The sequence below is a fragment of the Dryobates pubescens genome, chromosome 22 (genome assembly GCF_014839835.1).
Source record: "Dryobates pubescens isolate bDryPub1 chromosome 22, bDryPub1.pri, whole genome shotgun sequence".
NCBI classification, from domain to species: Eukaryota; Metazoa; Chordata; class Aves; order Piciformes; family Picidae; genus Dryobates; species Dryobates pubescens.
The window spans coordinates 2,967,984-2,985,653 of NC_071633.1; the positions used below are offsets into that span (position 1 = coordinate 2,967,984).

At 48.1% G+C, this 17,670-nt stretch overlaps 1 protein-coding gene across 1 annotated transcript in view; it reads right to left on the reverse strand.

Annotated features, from left to right (window-relative positions):
• Window positions 1-17,331, reverse strand: part of MUC6 (mucin 6, oligomeric mucus/gel-forming) — a 57,708-nt gene extending 40,377 nt beyond the window's left edge. The window contains exons 1-3 of the mRNA XM_009906023.2: window positions 17,280-17,331; window positions 3,123-3,363; window positions 1,445-1,571 (exon numbers count right to left, since the gene is read on the reverse strand). Coding sequence (XP_009904325.2) covers window positions 1,445-1,571; window positions 3,123-3,363; window positions 17,280-17,331 — 420 coding nt within the window. The remainder of the gene's footprint in view (window positions 1-1,444; window positions 1,572-3,122; window positions 3,364-17,279) is intronic.
• Between the last annotated feature and the right edge of the window lie 339 nt (window positions 17,332-17,670).

Here is a 17,670-nt window from a genome sequence, read left to right on the forward strand (position 1 = left end):
GTTATGAAGACCTTAGATCACAGGAAATAATCTGGCTTCACAGACTGTAGTGTGGACTCATCCCAGTTTCATTTCCTGCTACAGGTGTGATAGTGATGCTGATCAATCTCCCAGACAATTTATGGCATATAGAATGCTCTGGGTTGGAAGGGACCTCCAAAGCTCATCCAGTCCAACCCCTCTGCAGTCAGCAGAGACATCCTCAACTAGATCAGGGTGCCCAGAGCTCTGCCCAGCCTCATATTGAATATCTACAGGGCATCAACCACCTTCCTGGGCAACCTGTTGCAGTGTTCCACTGCCCTCATGGTAAAAAAAATCATTCCTAACATCCAATCTAAATCTGCTCTTCTCTAGTCTGAAGCCATTTGTCCTCACCCTATCCCTTTGCTAACAGTGTCTCCCCCTCCTACTTGTAGCCCCCTTCAGGTACTTAGAAGTTCACTATTAGGTCTCTCAGGAGGTGCCTTCCTCACTGAGAGAGTTGTTGGACATTGGAATGTGCTGCCCAGGGAGGTGGTGGAGTCCCCATCCCTGGAGGTGTTCAAGAGGGGACTGGACGTGGCACTTGGAGTAATGGTTTAGTCATGAGGTCTGTGGTGATAGCTTGGACTTGATGAGCTTTGAGGTCTCTTCCAGCCTTGGTGATTCTGTGATTCTGTGATTCTCTTCTTCAGGCTGAGCAGCCCTGGTTTAGCAAACTAACCAGTTTAGCATTCAATGTCCTTTAAGGCATTGATTTCACAGGTCATGCAGAGAATATGTATCCTCTTCTCTAAAACATATCAGGGATTTTTGAGGCAAAACATGAAATGATTCAGAAGTAAAGGAGCTGGTAGGAGCACCACCTGTCTGAAACCAAATGTCCAGGGGGAACACAGAGGAAATGACAAAACTATGGCATGCACTATGAAATCCTACACATCTTCAAACAACATCACCATCCCCTTAGCAAAGCATTGGAGCTGCTGCAACAGCCTGAAGGAAGTTTAAACTCTGTGAAAGTATTCACAGATCTCAGCATGGGTGGCTGGAAGTGCAAGGATCATGCAGGTACCAAAGCAAAGTTGTTGATATCAGGAGGAACTGGTGCAGCAGGGAAAGAGTAAATATCCAAAGAGCAAACACAGAATCACAGAATGTTAGAGGCTGGAAGGGACCTCCAGAGATCATCCAGTCCAACACCCCTATAAAAAGCAGGATCACCCAGGGTAGTCCACAGAGGAATGCATCCAGGCAGGTTTTGACAGTCTCCAGTGAAGGAGACTCCACAACCCCCCTGGGCAGCCTGTTCCAGTGCTCCATCGCTTCCACTGCAAACACGTTTCACCTCATGTTGAGGTGAAACAGATGCAAAAGGCAGCTTTTAAGTCTAAAGAGCTCTTGGCATTCCAGTCAGTCAGTGAGAATTCTGCCTTCTCCTTCATGAGCACATTTGACTAACCATGAGATAGTCGTCGTTGTTCCACATGACCACCAGTTCCATCTCCATCAGCTTGGCCACCAGGCGGATGTTGCGTCCGTAAGGTGCTATTTGAATGCCATTGCTGGTGTAAGGCAACTGGATGATGCTGCAGTGAAAGGAGAAGAGAAACTGACCTCCTCATCCCAATAGAAGACAGTTTTCAGGTCTCTTTTTTAGATATAATCCACCTACAACCTGAATATAGAATCATAGAATCAACCAGGTTGGAAAAGAGCTCAGAGTTCGTCAAGTCCAACCTATCACCCAGCACCATCTGATCAACCCAACCATGGTACCAAATGCCTCATCCAGGCTCTTTTTAAACACCTCCAGTGATGGTGACTCCACCACCTCCCTGGGCAGCACATTCCAATGGCCAATCTCTCTTTCTGTGAGGAACTTTCTCCTCACCTCCAGCCTAAACTACCCCTTGAGACTGTGTCCTCTTGTTCTGATGCCGGTTGCCTGGGAGAAGAGCCCAACCCCCAGCTGGCTACACATGAAATAGTCATGCTTTGCTTGCTTGCTTGTTTGTTTTTAACTTATTTATAGCTTAACATTTTGAGATACATTAAAATTTCTGTTGATTGAAAGCCCCTGTCAGCAGATGCATAGGAGAAGCCCCAGGAGATGGTGGCATAATCATTATACTAGTGGAAATCTTTGCACAGCACATGGCATCCTCACTTAGTTGGGTTTTATTAGACTAGAGTTACAAACACTATGGGTGGTGAGACACTGGAAGAGGAGGAAGAGACCTTAAAGATCATCCAGTTCCCACCCTGTGCCACAGGCAGGGACACCCCCCACCAGCCCAGGTTGCTCAAGGTCTCATCCAGCCTGGCCTTGAACATCTCCAGGGAGAAGGCATCCACAACCGCCCTGGGCAATATTTGTCTGTTGATTGAGTAGTTCAAAGGTTCTCTTCTACCCTCTACCTGTGTAAGTTTTAGCATGGAAGGTTCAGAATCCAAGTCACAAATCAAATGAACTCTAAGCAAAACAGAAGAATTTCAGAAACATGTCCAGAGAAGGGCAACAAGGCTGGGGAGGGGTCTGGAGCACAGCCCTGTGAGGGGAGGCTGAGGGAGCTGGGGTTGCTTAGCCTGCAGAAGAGAAGGCTCAGGGGAGACCTCATTGCTCTCTACAGCTCCCTGAAGGGAGGTTGTAGCCAGGTGGGGGTTGGTCTCTCCTCCCAGACAACCAGCATCAGAACAAAAGGACACAGTCTCAAGCTGTGCCAAGGGAGGTTTGGACTGGATGTTAGGAAGAAGTTTATCCCAGAAAGAGAGCCTGGCCATTGGAATGTGCTGCCCAGGGAGGTGGTGGAGTCACCATCACTGGAGGTGTTTAGGAGGAGACTGGATGGGGTGCTTGGTGCCATGGGTTAGTTGATTAGATGGTGTTGGGTGAGAGGTTGGAATTGAAGATCTCAAAGGTCTTTTCCAACTGGGTTAATTCCATTCCATCCCATCCCATCCCATCCCATCCCATCCCATCCCAATGCTTGATGAGAAGAAATGGGAGTAGAGTCCACTCAGCCCTTCTCCCTTCCCTAATTTATGAATTAATTTTTGATAGCCTTCTTTAGTGCAGCTCCTCCATAACTCCTGGCCTTCTCCAAGCACTTTTCTCCTCCTCCATCAGAGACTCTCACCCAACATTCCTGACAAAAATGGTGCCTTTCTCCACGATGACAACAGCAGGGCCCAGCTCGACAATGATCCTCTTGATTCTTTTGTCCAGCCCGCGGCGGAACTGAATGTTGAAGTCTGGGCTGGTTTCATCACATACAGTTGCAAAGATGTAGTTGCAGGTCCCAGTAAAGTCGTACTGGTATTTGTCAAAGGTGGAAAAATGCCCTCCTCCCCAGGTGGAACAGGAGTCCTTGCTCAGAACTAGAGAAGTGAAAGAGAGAAATGGATTCAGGTCTCCCACCGGCACATTTACTCATTGGGGTTGCCATTTCAAACAGAACTAACAGGAAAAACTGGTGAGCACCTGCTCAGACTAACTGTGTAAGCAGCATCCTAGTGTTTTGTTTAGTTATTTATTAATTTTTTTGGGGGTGCAGACTCAGAATTTTATCTCAAGTCAGGAAGTGCAAAAAACACATGGAGGCAGAGCATCCAGCTGGCAGCCAGGCACCAGTGGTGTCCCCCAGGGATCAGTGCTGGGCCCCATCCTGTTCAATATCTTTATTGGTGATCTGGAGGAGGGCATTGAGTCCATCAGCAGTAAATTTGCAGATGACAGCAAGCTGGGGGCAGGAGTTGATCTGTTAGAGGGTAGGAGAGCTCTGCAGAGGGACCTTGCCAGGCTGGACAGATGGGCAGAGGCCAAGGGCATGAGACATGAAACTGAACATATTTAAGTGCCAGGTTCTACACATTGGCCACAATCACCCCATGCAGTGCTACAGGCTGGGGTCAGAGTGGCTGAGAGCAGCCAGTCAGAAAGGAACCTGGAGGGACTGGTTGATAGTAAGCTGAACATGAGCCAGCAGTGTGCCCAGGTAGCCAAGAAGACCAATGGCATCCTGGCCTGCATCAGGAATAGTGTGGCCAGCAGGAGCAGGGAGGGCATTCTGCCCTGTGCTCAACACCTATTCTATTCTATTCTATTCTATTCTATTCTATTCTATTCTATTCTATTCTATTCTATTCTATTCCATTCCATTCCATTCCATTCCATTCCATTCCATTCCATTCCATTCCATTCCATTCTATTCCTCTGTATCCTGTCTTAGCAGAGGAACAGCATGGCCTGTAAAATCCAGCATGGCTTCATGATGCCATTTACTCATTCTTGTCACAAAGGCTTCAGATTGAAATTGAACAGCCAATGCCTTTGATTTCTTCAGAAAGGGACATGTGAGGAGTTGTATTGCTTCTGACCAAGCATTGATGTAGCTCAGGATCTTATTTCCAGCAGTGATCATTAAGAGACCACCCAAGGGAATGGTACCCTCAGGTCAAGTGCATAGACAGATACTCCCTCAGTCTCCAATTATTTTCAGTTCAGGGAGGATGTTGGCATTTATCTGCTCAGCCTCCTTGTGCTCTGGCTTCCAGCTACTTGAACCAAAGTGAAATCTCCTTGTGACACCACAATCCCTGCTGCCAAAAGGTACCATTTCAATTCTGAGTTAACATTTTAATGACATCTGCCTTTCTAACAACACTTCTGACAGCTTAGATTTTTTGCCACTGCAACCATTCTATCAATACTTTTGACAGCTTAGATGTTTAGTACTTTAAAGCTATAATATGCCAATTATTTTGTGTTTTGGCATGCCATGTGTTTTGATCTGAGTGAGATGATGTCTTGCTGTCTTTTGTATTGCTTAGACTCAGAAGGACTAGCACAAATTTGCAGTAAATAGAATAGAATAAACCAGGTTGGAAGAGACCTTCAAGATCATCAAGTCCAACCTATCAACCAATCCAACCCACCTAAACAACTAATCCATGGCACCAAGCACCCTATCAAGTCTCCTCCTGAACACCTCCAGGGATGGGGACTCCACCACCTCCCTGGGCAGCCCATTCCAATGGGCAATCACTCTCTCTGTATAGAACTTCTTCCTAACCTCCAACCTAAACCTCCCCTGGCACAGCCTGAGACTGTGTCCTCTTGTTCTGGTGCTGGTTGCCTGGGAGAAGAGACCAACCTCTGCCTGTCTACAACCTCCCTTCAGGTAGTTGTAGAGAGCAAGAAGGTCTCCCTTGAGCCTCCTCTTCTCCAGGCTAAGCAACCCCAGCTCCCTCAGCCTCTCCTCACAGGGCTGTGTTCCAACCCCCTCACCAACTTTGTTGCCCTTCTCTGGACTTGTTCCAGCTAGTCAACCTCCTTCCTAAACTGAGGGGCCCAGAACTGGACACAGGACTCAAGGTGTGGCCTAACCAGTGCAGTGTACAGGGGCAGAATGACCTCCCTGCTCCTGCTGGCCACACTGTTCCTGATGCAGGCCAGGATGCCATTGGCCCTCCTGGCTGCCTGGGCACACTGCAGGCTCATGTTCAGCCTACCATTGACCAGCTCCCCCAGGTCCCTCTCTGCCTGGCTGCTCTCAGCCACTCTGCCCCCAGCCTGTAGCACTGCCTGGGGTTGCTGTGGCCAATGTGCAGCCCCTGGCACTTGGATGTGTTCAATCTCCTGCCCTTGGCCTCTGCCCATCTGTCCAGCCTGGCAAGGTCCCTCTGCAGAGCCTCTCTACCCTCCAGCAGATCAACTCCTGCCCCCAGCTTGGGGTCAGCTGCAAACTTACTGCTGATGACTGACTCAATGCCCTCCTCCAGATCATCAATGAAGATGTTAAAGAGGCTGGGGCCCAGCACTGATCCTTGGGGCACACCACTGGTGCCTGGCCACCAGCTGGCTCTGGCACCATTCAGTTTGTTTTCTTGCAGATTTGGGTGAGTTCACACAAGCCATTCTGGGCATTCAGGGAAAGCTGCTGGGAAACTACCAGAACTGGGAAAAAAACATCTTCAGCTGGCACAGCTGGATGGTGAAGCAGAGATCTGACCATGGGTTGCTGGCTATGGAGGTGAGGAGGAACAAGTCCTTATTCTGATCTTTGTTTGACACATAAGTTTGTTTTTACCTGCAACCTGTAAAATAGTCTCACCTAGGTCTAGCCTATGTGGAGAATCAGCTTTATTTAATGTAATGGACTCTGCAGCATCAAAACAATCCATTTCCTTAATGTTTAGATAATGAAGAAGAGATCTGACCATAGCCTGACTCTCCTGGGCTGCTGGCTATGGAGGTGAGGAGGAACAATTCCTTATTCTAGTCTTTCTTTGGCACATAAGTTTGTTTTAACCTGCAACATGTAAAGCAGTCTCACCTAGATCTAGCCTGTATGGGGAATCAGCTTTATTTAATGCAATGGACTCTGCAGCATCAAAACAATCCATTTCCTTAATGTTTAGATAATGAAGGAGAGATCTGACCATAGCCTGACTCTCCTGGGCTGCTGCCTATGGAGGTGAGGAGTATCAGTTCCTTGTTCTGGTCTTTCACTTGCACATATGTTTGGTTTAACCTGCAACCTGTAAAGCAGTCTCACCTAGATCTAGCCTGTATGGGGAATCAGCTTTATTTAATGCAATGGACTCTGCAGCATCAAAATAATCCATTTCCTTAATGTTTAGATAACATTCATCAGGAAAGAAAATCAAAGAGAGCACACAAGTAGCCTCAATGCCAAAGCTGTAAGTGTGGGAGGCAGCTAAAATGCTCACAGCTTCTATCCTTAGGCATCAAAGCCCAGCAAGGCACATGAAAGGGCTTTCCATACCAGAGGGGAAGCAACATATTTAGCTTTTTATAGGCAGAATCTTCATCTGGAATTTATACAACCAATGCTTTAAAACATTTCCTCCTTGAGGCAGGCATTTAGATCTATTCTGTGTTTTGTACAAGGTCCTCTGCAGTACAGAGCTGATGCTGAATGGAGCTGCCTCTCCTCATAGCCTCAATGTGAGCACTAATACCAGGTCAGGCACTTACCCCTTTGCAGAGATTCTTTCTGCTTTTGGAGAATGAAGTGGGGCCAATAATTTCCTTCAAAAGCTGTGAAAGGAAAAAGCTGACAGTTATCCTCTAGGCACAGGGAAGCTGAACATTTGTAGCTTTATTTAGGATCATAGAATCAGTCAGGGTTGGAAGGGACCACAAGGCTCAGCCAGTTCCAACCCCCCTGCCATGGGCAATGACACCCCACACTAGATCAGCCTGGCCAGAGCCTCAGCCAGCCTGGCCTTAAACACCTCCAGGGACAGGGCCCCAACCACCTCCCTGCACAACCCATTCCAGGGCTTCACCACTCTCATGGGGAAGAACTTCCTCCTCCCCTCCAGCCTCAATCTCCCCACCTCCAGCTTCATTCCATCCCCCCTAGTCCTATCACTGCCTGAGATCCTGAGCAGTCCCTCCCCAGCCTGCTTGGAGCCCCCTGCAGATCCTGGAAGGCCACAATGAGGTCACCTGGGAGCCTTCTCTTCTCCAGACTGAACAGCCCCAACTCCTTCAGTCTGTCCTCACAGCAGAGGTGCTCCAGCCCTCTGCTCCTCCTCCTGGCCCTGCTCTGGACACCTTCCAGCACCTCCAGATCCCTCTTGCAATAGGGGCTCCAGAGCTGGAGGCAGTACTGCAGGTGGGGTCTCCCCAGAGCTGAGCAGAGGGGCAGAATCCCCTCCCTGGTCCTGCTGGCCACACTTCTCTTGCTGCAGCCCAGGCTCTGCTTGGCTCTCTGGGCTGCAAGTGCACACTGAGAGCTCTTATTTACTTATTTTTAAACATGTGGTGCAAGTCAAAGCAGGATCAGCACAGGAATTTTGTGTCCTGCCACACAAAATTGGACAGCAATTACAGTGGAAAACCACACCATCCAGCTTGGAATAGAAAAAAGTTCTTCTGTGAGTGGTAAAAGGTTACCAAAAGCTGCCAGCAAGCCTATGCAGTCTGGGGTTTCCTCTGCTTGATCCTCACATCCTATGCTGCTCGTTAAAAACATGTGGGATAACCTTTCCTCATGCTTTTGAATTCCTCTTCCACCATCTAGGTAGAAGTAGTGGAGGGAACAGCCAAAACTGGGAGAAGATGGGAAAAGACATGTCCCCTGTGCTCTGTACCAGAGTGGGAAATCCCCAGGCCTAGGTGTTGCTTCTGCTGCTGGTGTTAAAGCAGGATGATGAAAGCTGTAACCTCCTCCCTTCCACACAACCTCTTCATAGAATCATAGAGTCAGGAAGGTTGGAAAAGACCTCAGAGATCAGCAAGTCCAAGCTGTCACCCAACACCTCCTGACAACTCAACCATGGCTCCAAGTGCCACATCCAACCCCCTCTTGAATACCTCCTGGGCAGCACATTCCAGTGGCTAATTACTCTTTCTGGGAAGAACTTTCTCCTCACCTTGAGCCTAAACTTCCCCTGGCACAGCTTGAGACTGTGTCCTCTTGTTCTGGTGCTGGGTGCCTGGGAGAAGAGACCAACCTCTGCCTGTTCACAACCTCCCTTCAGGGAGTTGTAGAGAGCAAGAAGGTCTCTCCTGAGCCTCCTCTTCTGCAGGCTAAGCAACCCCAGCTCCCTCAGCCTCTCCTCCCAGGGCTGTGCTCCAGACCCCTCCCCAGCTTTGTTGCCCTTCTCTGGACACCTTCAAGTCTCTCAATGTCCTTCTGAAACTGAGGAGCCCAGAACTGGACACAGGACTCAAGCTGTGGCCTAACCAGTGCTGAGTTCAGGGCACAATGACTTCCCTGTTCCTGCTGGCCACACTGTTCCAGATACAGGCCAGGATGCCATTGGCATTCTTGGCTGCCTGGGCACACTGCTGGCTCATGTTCAGGCTGCTGTCAACCAGTGTCCCCAGATCCCTTTCTGCCTGGCTGCTCTCCAGCCACTCTTATCCCAGCCTGTAGCACTGCATGGGGTTGTTGTGACCAAAGTGCAGCACCTGGCACTTGAACTTGTTAAATGTCATCCTGTTGGACTCTGCTCCACCCAGGCAAGATCCCTCTGGAGAGCCCTTCTACCCTCTAACAGATCAACTCCTGCTCCCAAGCCTGTTCTGCTTAGGAGAAGCCAAGGTATGTTTAGCAGCTGTAGAGCACAGGTTGGTCCCTCTCATGTCACAAACCAAAGACCTACTGCATGTACTCAACTGCACCATATGTACTCAGAGGTTTTTTCCACCTGGCATCTTGCTCTCTGCCCAGTGTGAGAAGAGAATGAAAGAGATGTTGAGAAGGGCCACCAGAGCCAACCTGCAAGCAGTGAGCCTTGTGTAGGGACAGAGGTGGTGCATGCACAGAGTGAGATTTCAGGCAGTCAATATCTGAGTAGGGACAACCAAAACAAGCTGTAAGAGAAAGAAGCTGAGGCTCCTCAGAAATATGCTGATCATGTTTGAAGTTCATCAGGTCCAGGATTTCTTAGACAAATGTGCTGTGGAAACCACATAATCCTTTAGCATCTTTTTGCATCAGAGGAATTGTTATGGCAGAAGCTTTCCTTAATCACATAAACCAGGCCAAGTCTGCATCCATCTCTCTGTATACACTACAGCTCTGCAGGCTTCTGTTGCTTCCTTACATGCTGAAGAGAGGAGCAGCCTCTGAGGAGCTCACCAGCTGTCACAGCCTCTCTAGCCAATTCCATGCTGTGCTGCTGAGCGTGAGGTAATGCTTATCATGTGGTATCCCAAGGACTGCAGGAAAACAGGTGAAGTTCTGCCTTGTGTGTGAGGCCAGATTAAAGCACCAGAGGGCAATTTGGAGAAGAGGTTCAGCATCCTGTCATCTCCAACTTCCCCATCAGTCTATGCTTCAGCTCTTCTTTGCAGTAACACTTGGGAGGATGTTCTCTGGGGAAACTAATCTAAGCTTTTAAGAGCTAAAATTCTGCACTGGTGGAATTAGTTTAGAATATTACAGAATCACAGGCTCACAGGAGGTTAGGGGTTGCAAATGACCTCTGGAGATCATGGAGTCCAACCCCCCTGCCAGAGCAGGACCATAGAATCCAGCACAGGTCACACAGGAATACCTCCAGAAAGGGCTGGGAAGGCTCCAGAGAAGGAGACTCCACAACCTCTCTGGGCAGCCTGCTCCAGGCCTCTGGGACCCTCACAGTGCAGAAGTTCCTCCTCATGGTGAGGTGGAACCTCCCGTGCTGGAGTTTATATCCATTGCCCCTTATCCTATCCCAGGGTGCAGCTGAGCAGAGCCTGTCCCTGTCCCCTCCCTCTTGACCCCCAGCCCTCAGATATTTATAGACATTTATTAAATCCCCTCTCAGTATTCTCTTGTCCAGATTAAAAATCTCTAAGTCTCTCAGCCTCTCCTCCCCAGGCAGTGCTGCAGTCCCTTAATCATCCTTGGAGCCCTCCCTTGAACTCTCTCCAGCAGATCCCTGTCCCTCTTGAACTGGGGAACCCAGAACTGGACACAGTATTCCAGGTGTGGCCTCACCAGGACAGAGTAGAGGGGGAGGAGAACCACCCTGGATCTGCTGGGCACACTCCTCTGAATGCAGCCCAGGATCCCCTTGGTCTTCTTGGCCACAAGGACACATTGCTGCTGGACTTTTTGTCCACCAGGGCTCCCAGGTCCTTCTCCCCAGGGCTGCTCTGAAGCAGATCACCTCCCAACCTGTCCTGCTGCAGGACTCTGCACTTCTCCATGCTGAACCTCATTAGGTTATTCTTTGCCCAGCTGTCAGTCTGTCCATTTAGGTTAGAGATCAGAAAGTCCAGACAGAAGGAAAATAACTCAAGGATGTAATTCAGTGACAGAAGTGCACCCACCCAAAGAGCTCTAACAACTTCAAAAGGCATTCATCTCTGCCAGTTCTCCAGACCCTTTTCACAGGCTGTGAAAGTAAATACAAATGTGGTAAGTGCAACAGGACTTGCAAACTATGTATCTAACATGGAACAAATGGATTAGGGCACACACCTTTGGTTTCTCCCCATTGGTGTAAAGGAGGAGAAGGTTTTCTTCCTTACAAGTGCCAAGGCAGAAGTTCAGTGAGAAGCATTCCCTCTGCCTCTCTCCCCAGATATTGTGTCCATCTCGATGGGACAGTGCTCTGCAAACCAAACTGAAACCCCAGAGTACAATGTAACATAATTGTCCTAAATGGGAGTAAATTGCCAGCATAATAACTTCTTAATAAACTCCACCAGAACGTTTCCACAAGCACAGAGCGACCTCATTAGCTGCTGTGTCACGAGCTGCTGTACTCAGCTGCGTGGCCAGCCAGCCCTTCAGCTTCCACAGTTGTCTGGCACATCATCATTGCAGATCCTATTCACGCTGCCTTGTCCTCTATAATTAGTCAGGACTGACCAATAATTGCTTGAAATCTTGCCAGTGTTTCAGTACAACCTCCATGGTTAGCCTGCCACTCAGCAGGCTTCCCCAGAGTACAGCACTCAGCTTCCTCTGCCCTTCCAAGCTCCTGGGGAAGCGTGCACGGCAGCAAGCACCCCACAGAAAGGCAGAGAGCTGGTTTGTCAGGCTACAGAGCTAACAGTCTACACCTGGAGCATCTGCTGCCTCCTTTTGGACCTCCTGGATTTTGGTCTCTCCATTTGTTCCATCATCTCTTGTTTGGTGGTTTAACAGTTTAGCAGTTGCTGCAGTTTAATCCCAAACTCTACCCACTCCATTAATGGGATTAAAGGCTGTGTGACAGCTGCATTCAGAGCATCTTTGATTTGCAGCAATTGAAGATGTGCCTAAAACATCACTTCAAGTGATATCCACCTGGAGAGCTTGATGTAAAACAGAAGCTCTCATGCTTTATGGACAGATATTTTAGGTCAGAAGAGGGCAGTTTGGTTTACAAAGCTTATGTTTAAGCTTTTCATACTCAAAATTCACTACTCCAAGCGTGTTCCAAAAAGGCACAAATACTCCAGGTTGGGGATTTAGATTAAGAAAGAAATCAAAATCCAGGATTACAGAGGGGGTGTGCAAGACTTACACTGAAAATAGCTAAGGAGATGAAATCCTTTGCAATGCTTTGCTCAAAGTACAGCCAGCAAAGCAAACACAGAGCAGTCTGCTGCTTGCCAACCGGTCTGCATCCTGTCAGATCTAATTGTTCTACTAATTACAGGACAATAATTATCCCCAGCATTCACATTACTTCTCTCTGAGTTAACTCTGAAGTGATTAGCAACATCATCCTTGGCACTCATATTAAGCATTCACAGCCAGGAGAAGATGGCAGATGGTGTGGGTGCAGCAAGTGCAGTGGCCCCATGCAGATGCACCTAGCAACCACTCAGGTGTTTTCCAGTTCTCCTTTGCCTGGTGGTGAGTGGGAATTCTGAACTACTGGCAGCCTCCTTACTGCAAGTATTCCCTTTCCCTTTGAGAAGTGGGATGGTTGGCAGTTGATGTGAAATACATGGTTTCGAAGCAGCTCATGGAATTGTTAAGGTTGCTGTCTACAACTACCTGAAGGGAAGCTGTAGCCAGGTGGGGGTTGGTGTCTTCTCCCAGGCAACCAGCACCAGAACAAGAGGACACAGTCTCAAGCTGTGCCAGGGGAAGTTTAGGCTGGAGGTGAGGAGAAAGTTCCTCACTGAGAGAGTCATTAGCCATTGGAATGTGCTTCCCAGGGAGGTGGTGGAGTCACCATCCCTGGAAGTGTTCAAGAGGGGTTGGGATGTGGCACTTGGTGCCATGGTTTAGTCATGAGGTCTGTGGCGATGGGTTGGACTTGATAATCTTTGAGGTCTCTTCCAACCTTGGTGATTCTGTGACCTCAAGGATCAGCCACTTCCACCCCACCTGCCATGGGCAGGGACACCTCACACTACAGCAGGTTGCTCACAGCCACATCCAGCCTGGCTGAAAAAACCTCCAGGGATGAGGCTTCCACCACCTCCCTGGGCAACCTGTGCCAGGCTCTCACCACCCTCATGGGGAACAACATCTTCCTCACTGGAACTTTAAACAGCCTTTCACTTATGTAAAGGAAATTTTGCTTTCAATTCCTGCTCTGGCTAGCCTGACTTCCTTGAGAATCACACCTGTCAAAGTGCAGCTTCTGTGCACTCAGGCTGCCTAGCAATGCAACCCAGACAGGGAGCTCAATCTGCAGTGCAGAAAGAACTCATGTTGGTCCTATACTGCAGTTGCTATGAGACATCCCTGTGGGAACATACCATTTGATATTGTAATGACTTCAAACACAGTAATTCACAACAGCCAAATGAATGAAACCAAACTATTCCCATTTGATATCAGGCACTGAAACAAACCCAATTTGTGTACTTCCAAACCAGAGATAATTTAGGATTTCTGCCCTGTAAAGCCTTCAGTTTTTATCTTCTACTTTGGGACAAAAAGAACTGGTGAAGTGTCAGGAGCTGTGGAAAACATAAAAGCTTTAAAGTAAAATATAGAGCCTGAAATGAAATTCAACAGCAAGGGTAGTGCTAGAGTCATAGCTGTGATAGTAGTAATCATTTGCCCATGTCCAGGATGATTTCTCTTCCATATGAAATTATTAACTCCCTTTGTCTCTTGCAGAGCAAGATCATAAAATCACAGAAGGACTGAGGCTGGAACAGACCTCTGAGACCATCCAGCCCAGCCTATGACCTAGCACCACTGCATCAACCAGACCATGTCACTAAGTACCACATCCAATCCCTCCTTAAACGCTTCCAGGGATGGCAACTCCACTACCTCCCTGGGCAGTTCATTCCAGTGTCTGATTCCCCTTGCCCTAAGGAATACCTTCCTAACATCCAACCTAAACCTCACACAGTCTCAAGCTGCATCAGGGGAGGTTTAGGCTGGAGGTTAGGAAGAAATTCTACACAGAGAGAGTGATTGCCCATTGGAATGGGCTGCCCTGGGAGGTGGTGGAGTCACCATCACTGGAGGTGTTCAGGAGGAGACTTGATAGGGTGCTTGGTTGCATGGTTTAGTTGATCAGATAGTGTTGGATGATGGGTTGGACTTGATGATCTCGAAGGTCTCTTCCAACCTTGTTTATTCCATTCCATTCCATTCCATTCCATTCCATTCCATTCCATTCCATTCCATTCCATTCCATTCCATTCCATTCCATTCCATTCCATTCCATTCCATTCCACTCCATTCTATCCTATCCTATCCTATCCTATCCTATCCTATCCTATCCTATCCTATCCTATCCTACTTTTAGGCTTTTATGGTTAAATTCAGCTGCAATTCCATCCTAGACAACATACAGTTGTTAATATGACCATTTGTAATTGTCTGAAGGGAGGTTGTAGCCAGGTGGGGGTTGGTCTCTTTTCCCAGGCAACCAGCACCAGAACAAGAGGACACAGTCTCAAGCTATGCCAGGAAAGGTTCAGGCTGGATGTTAGGAAGAAGTTCTTCCCAGAAAGAGTAATTGCCCATTGGGATGTGCTGCCCAGGGAAGTGGTGGAGTCACCATCCCTAGAGGTGTTTAAGAAGAGCCTGGATGAGGCACTTGGTGCCATGGTTTGGTTGATTAGACGGTGTTGGGTGACAGGTTGGACTTGATGATCTCAAAGGTCTTTTCCAACCTGGTTAATTCTAATCCACAAAGCTTGTGGCTGAGGTGGTGTCAGCAGTAAATTTCCACTTGATTGGAAACATTAATATTTAGAGTAATGCATCTACTCACCTAACACATGAACTCATGCAGACTAAGGACTTTCAGGCATCTGCCATTGGGGTTGGGCCCCATGGTCAAGGGTTCGACTAGACCTTGGGTAGAACCATGTTAATACACTCAGTGGACTTATAACAACACAGCTGAGACTGAGGACTGGCTCTGAGAAGCTACAAAAAGGTTAAGTTGCTTACATCTTATTTTTTTTTCCCTAGGTGCTGCAGTCCAAACCAGTGATTTGTAACACATGTCCCTGTGCAATTTGAGCCTCATGCTTCATTAAGTGTAGTAATCACACTGCAGAAGGAATAAGTGCAACTTTGTTCAAACCAAAGCCAGTGAAGTTTGCTTTCTAGCACCTTGCAACCTGTTCTTGACACCAGAACTGTTAACAATTGATCATTAGAGAGACTATACAGGGGAGATGAAGAGAAAAAAGTGTCTCGAGCAATGCCTAACCGTGAGCAAAAGGGAAAAGGTTCACCCTCGAAGAATCCATAGAAAACACTGCAGGAAGAGGAATGACAAAGAAGGCAAAGCAGCCACAGAGTCCCAAGGACATACTTGTCAAGTCTTAAAAGCATTCAGATGGGTTGGATCAAAAAAAGTAAGGCTCAAGCCTTCAAAAAGTAAAGAATTCTGCTGGGTGATACAGGGAAGGACACTTTCAGCGTCAGGCAGAGATGTTAGACTGGAATTGTTTGCCTGTTATCCAGCACAGCGTTCTTTCCAGCACAGGATCCATCACATCACTCTGCAGCAAACCAATGCTTGCAGAACAAAGGAAAAAGAGTTTGGTCATCACTCTACTTCTACAGCAGCATCACTAGAGCACTGCATCGTTAGCATCTGAAAGATGAAGGCACTTGGCAGCTTGGAAATGCAAATTCTGTCCATTAAAGCAATGTTCCCTGCATCTAGGGAACCAAATCTTCACAGACTGACAGATTGCATCGGGTTGGAAGGGACCCTCAGAGGTCATCTTGTCCAATACCCCTGCAGTCAGCTGGGACACTTCCAACCAGATCAGGCTGCCCAGGGACACAACAAGGCTGATCTTGAATGTCTCCAGGGTCAGGGCCTCAGCCACCTCCTTGGGCAACCTGTTGCAGTGTTTCACCACTCTCACAGTAAAGAATTTAGTCCTAATGTTCAACCCAAATCTCCCCTGCTCCAGTTTCAAACCATTGTCCCTTGTCCTATCCCCACAGGCCCTTCTAAACAGTCTTTCCCTAGCCTTGCTGTAGATTCCCTTCAGATATTGAAATGCAGCTCTATTGTCTCCCTACAGCCTTCTCTCCTCCAGACTGAGCAGCCCCAATTCTTTTAGCCTTTCCCATTTAGGGAATGATCCCAAAACCCCCAAACCAGTAACCATGTTTCTAAAAACTAAGAGCAAATACTTCTGTATCAGTCACGTCTTTATGAATCATGCAGTTATGTTTTAAGATGCAGTGAGGAAGAAGAAAAGATGAAACTTCATTCTGATGCTCAAAGGAAAGAAGAGGAGGACCTGAGCCTCATGTGCTGTAATATCACAAAATCACCCAGGTGCTCAAAGGAAAGAGAAGGACCTGAGGCTCATGTGCTGTAGTATCACAACAGTCACCCAGGTGCTCAAAGGAAAGAGAAGGACCTGAGGCTCATGTGCTGTAGTATCACAACAGTCACCCAGGTGCTCAAAGGAAAGAGAAGGACCTGAGCCTCATGTGCTGTAGTATCACAACAGTCACCCAGGTGCTCAAAGGAAAGAGAAGGACCTGAGCCTCATGTGCTGTAATAGCACAACAGTCACCCAGGTGCTCAAAGGAAAGAAGAGGAGGACCTGAGCCTCATGTGCTGTAGTATCACAACAGTCACCCAGGTGCTCAAAGGAAAGAGAAGGACCTGAGCCTCATGTGCTGTAGTATCACAACAGTCACCCAGGTGCTCAAAGGAAAGAGAAGGACCTGAGCCTCATGTGCTGTAATAGCACAACAGTCACCCAGGTGCTCAAAGGAAAGAAGAGGAGGACCTGAGCCTCATGTGCTGTAGTATCACAACAGTCACCCAGGTGCTCAAAGGAAAGAGAAGGACCTGAGCCTCATGTGCTGTAGTATCACAACAGTCACCCAGGTGCTCAAAGGAAAGAGAAGGACCTGAGCCTCATGTGCTGTAATATCACAACAGTCACCCAGGTGCTCAAAGGAAAGAGAAGGACCTGAGCCTCATGTGCTGTAGTATCACAACAGTCACCCAGGTGCTCAAAGGAAAGAGAAGGACCTGAGCCTCATGTGCTGTAATAGCACAACAGTCACTCAGGTGCTCAAAGGAAAGAGAAGGACCTGAGCCTCATGTGCTGTAATATCACAGCAGTCACCCAGGTGCTCAAAGGAAAGAAGAGGAGGACCTGAGCCTCATGTGCTGTAGTATCACAACAGTCACTCAGGTGCTCAAAGGAAAGAGAAGGACCTGAGCCTCATGTGCTGTAGTATCACAACAGTCACCCAGGTGCTCAAAGGAAAGAGAAGGACCTCAGCCTCATGTGCTGTAATATCACACCCAGTTTCAGAGAATCACAGAATCAACCAGGTTGGGAGAGACCTGTTTCAGGACACATGTCTCTCCCTTTAGTTCATACACCAAGAGGCAGCCAGACATCTTAGACTTACCAGCAGACTGCAGAAAGCTGCAGAAGATGAGCAGTATCACCGTTGGCAACATGACTCATGCCCTAACTGGAGAGAGGGTTTTTTTGGTGCTTTCCTCTCTTCTGCATGGGCAGAGCCACAGCTGCCACTTTCTAGGTTGCCTCTTCAAGCTTGGATGCTTTATATATATAGAACTGCAGTGCCCTCCCTCATTCCCATGGCTTGCAGCAGCGGCAGCCGCAGCAGCAGCAGGGTACCCGCCAAACAGGATCTCCTCTTTATCAAGTTCAACACACCTCAGTGCCACTGAGAAAGGAAAGCCAAAAAAATAAGAAGAGAACACAAACCTCCTCCAGTTCATTATCATTCACTCGAGGGTTTTATAATGGCTGCTATTTGTCACGGCTCAAAC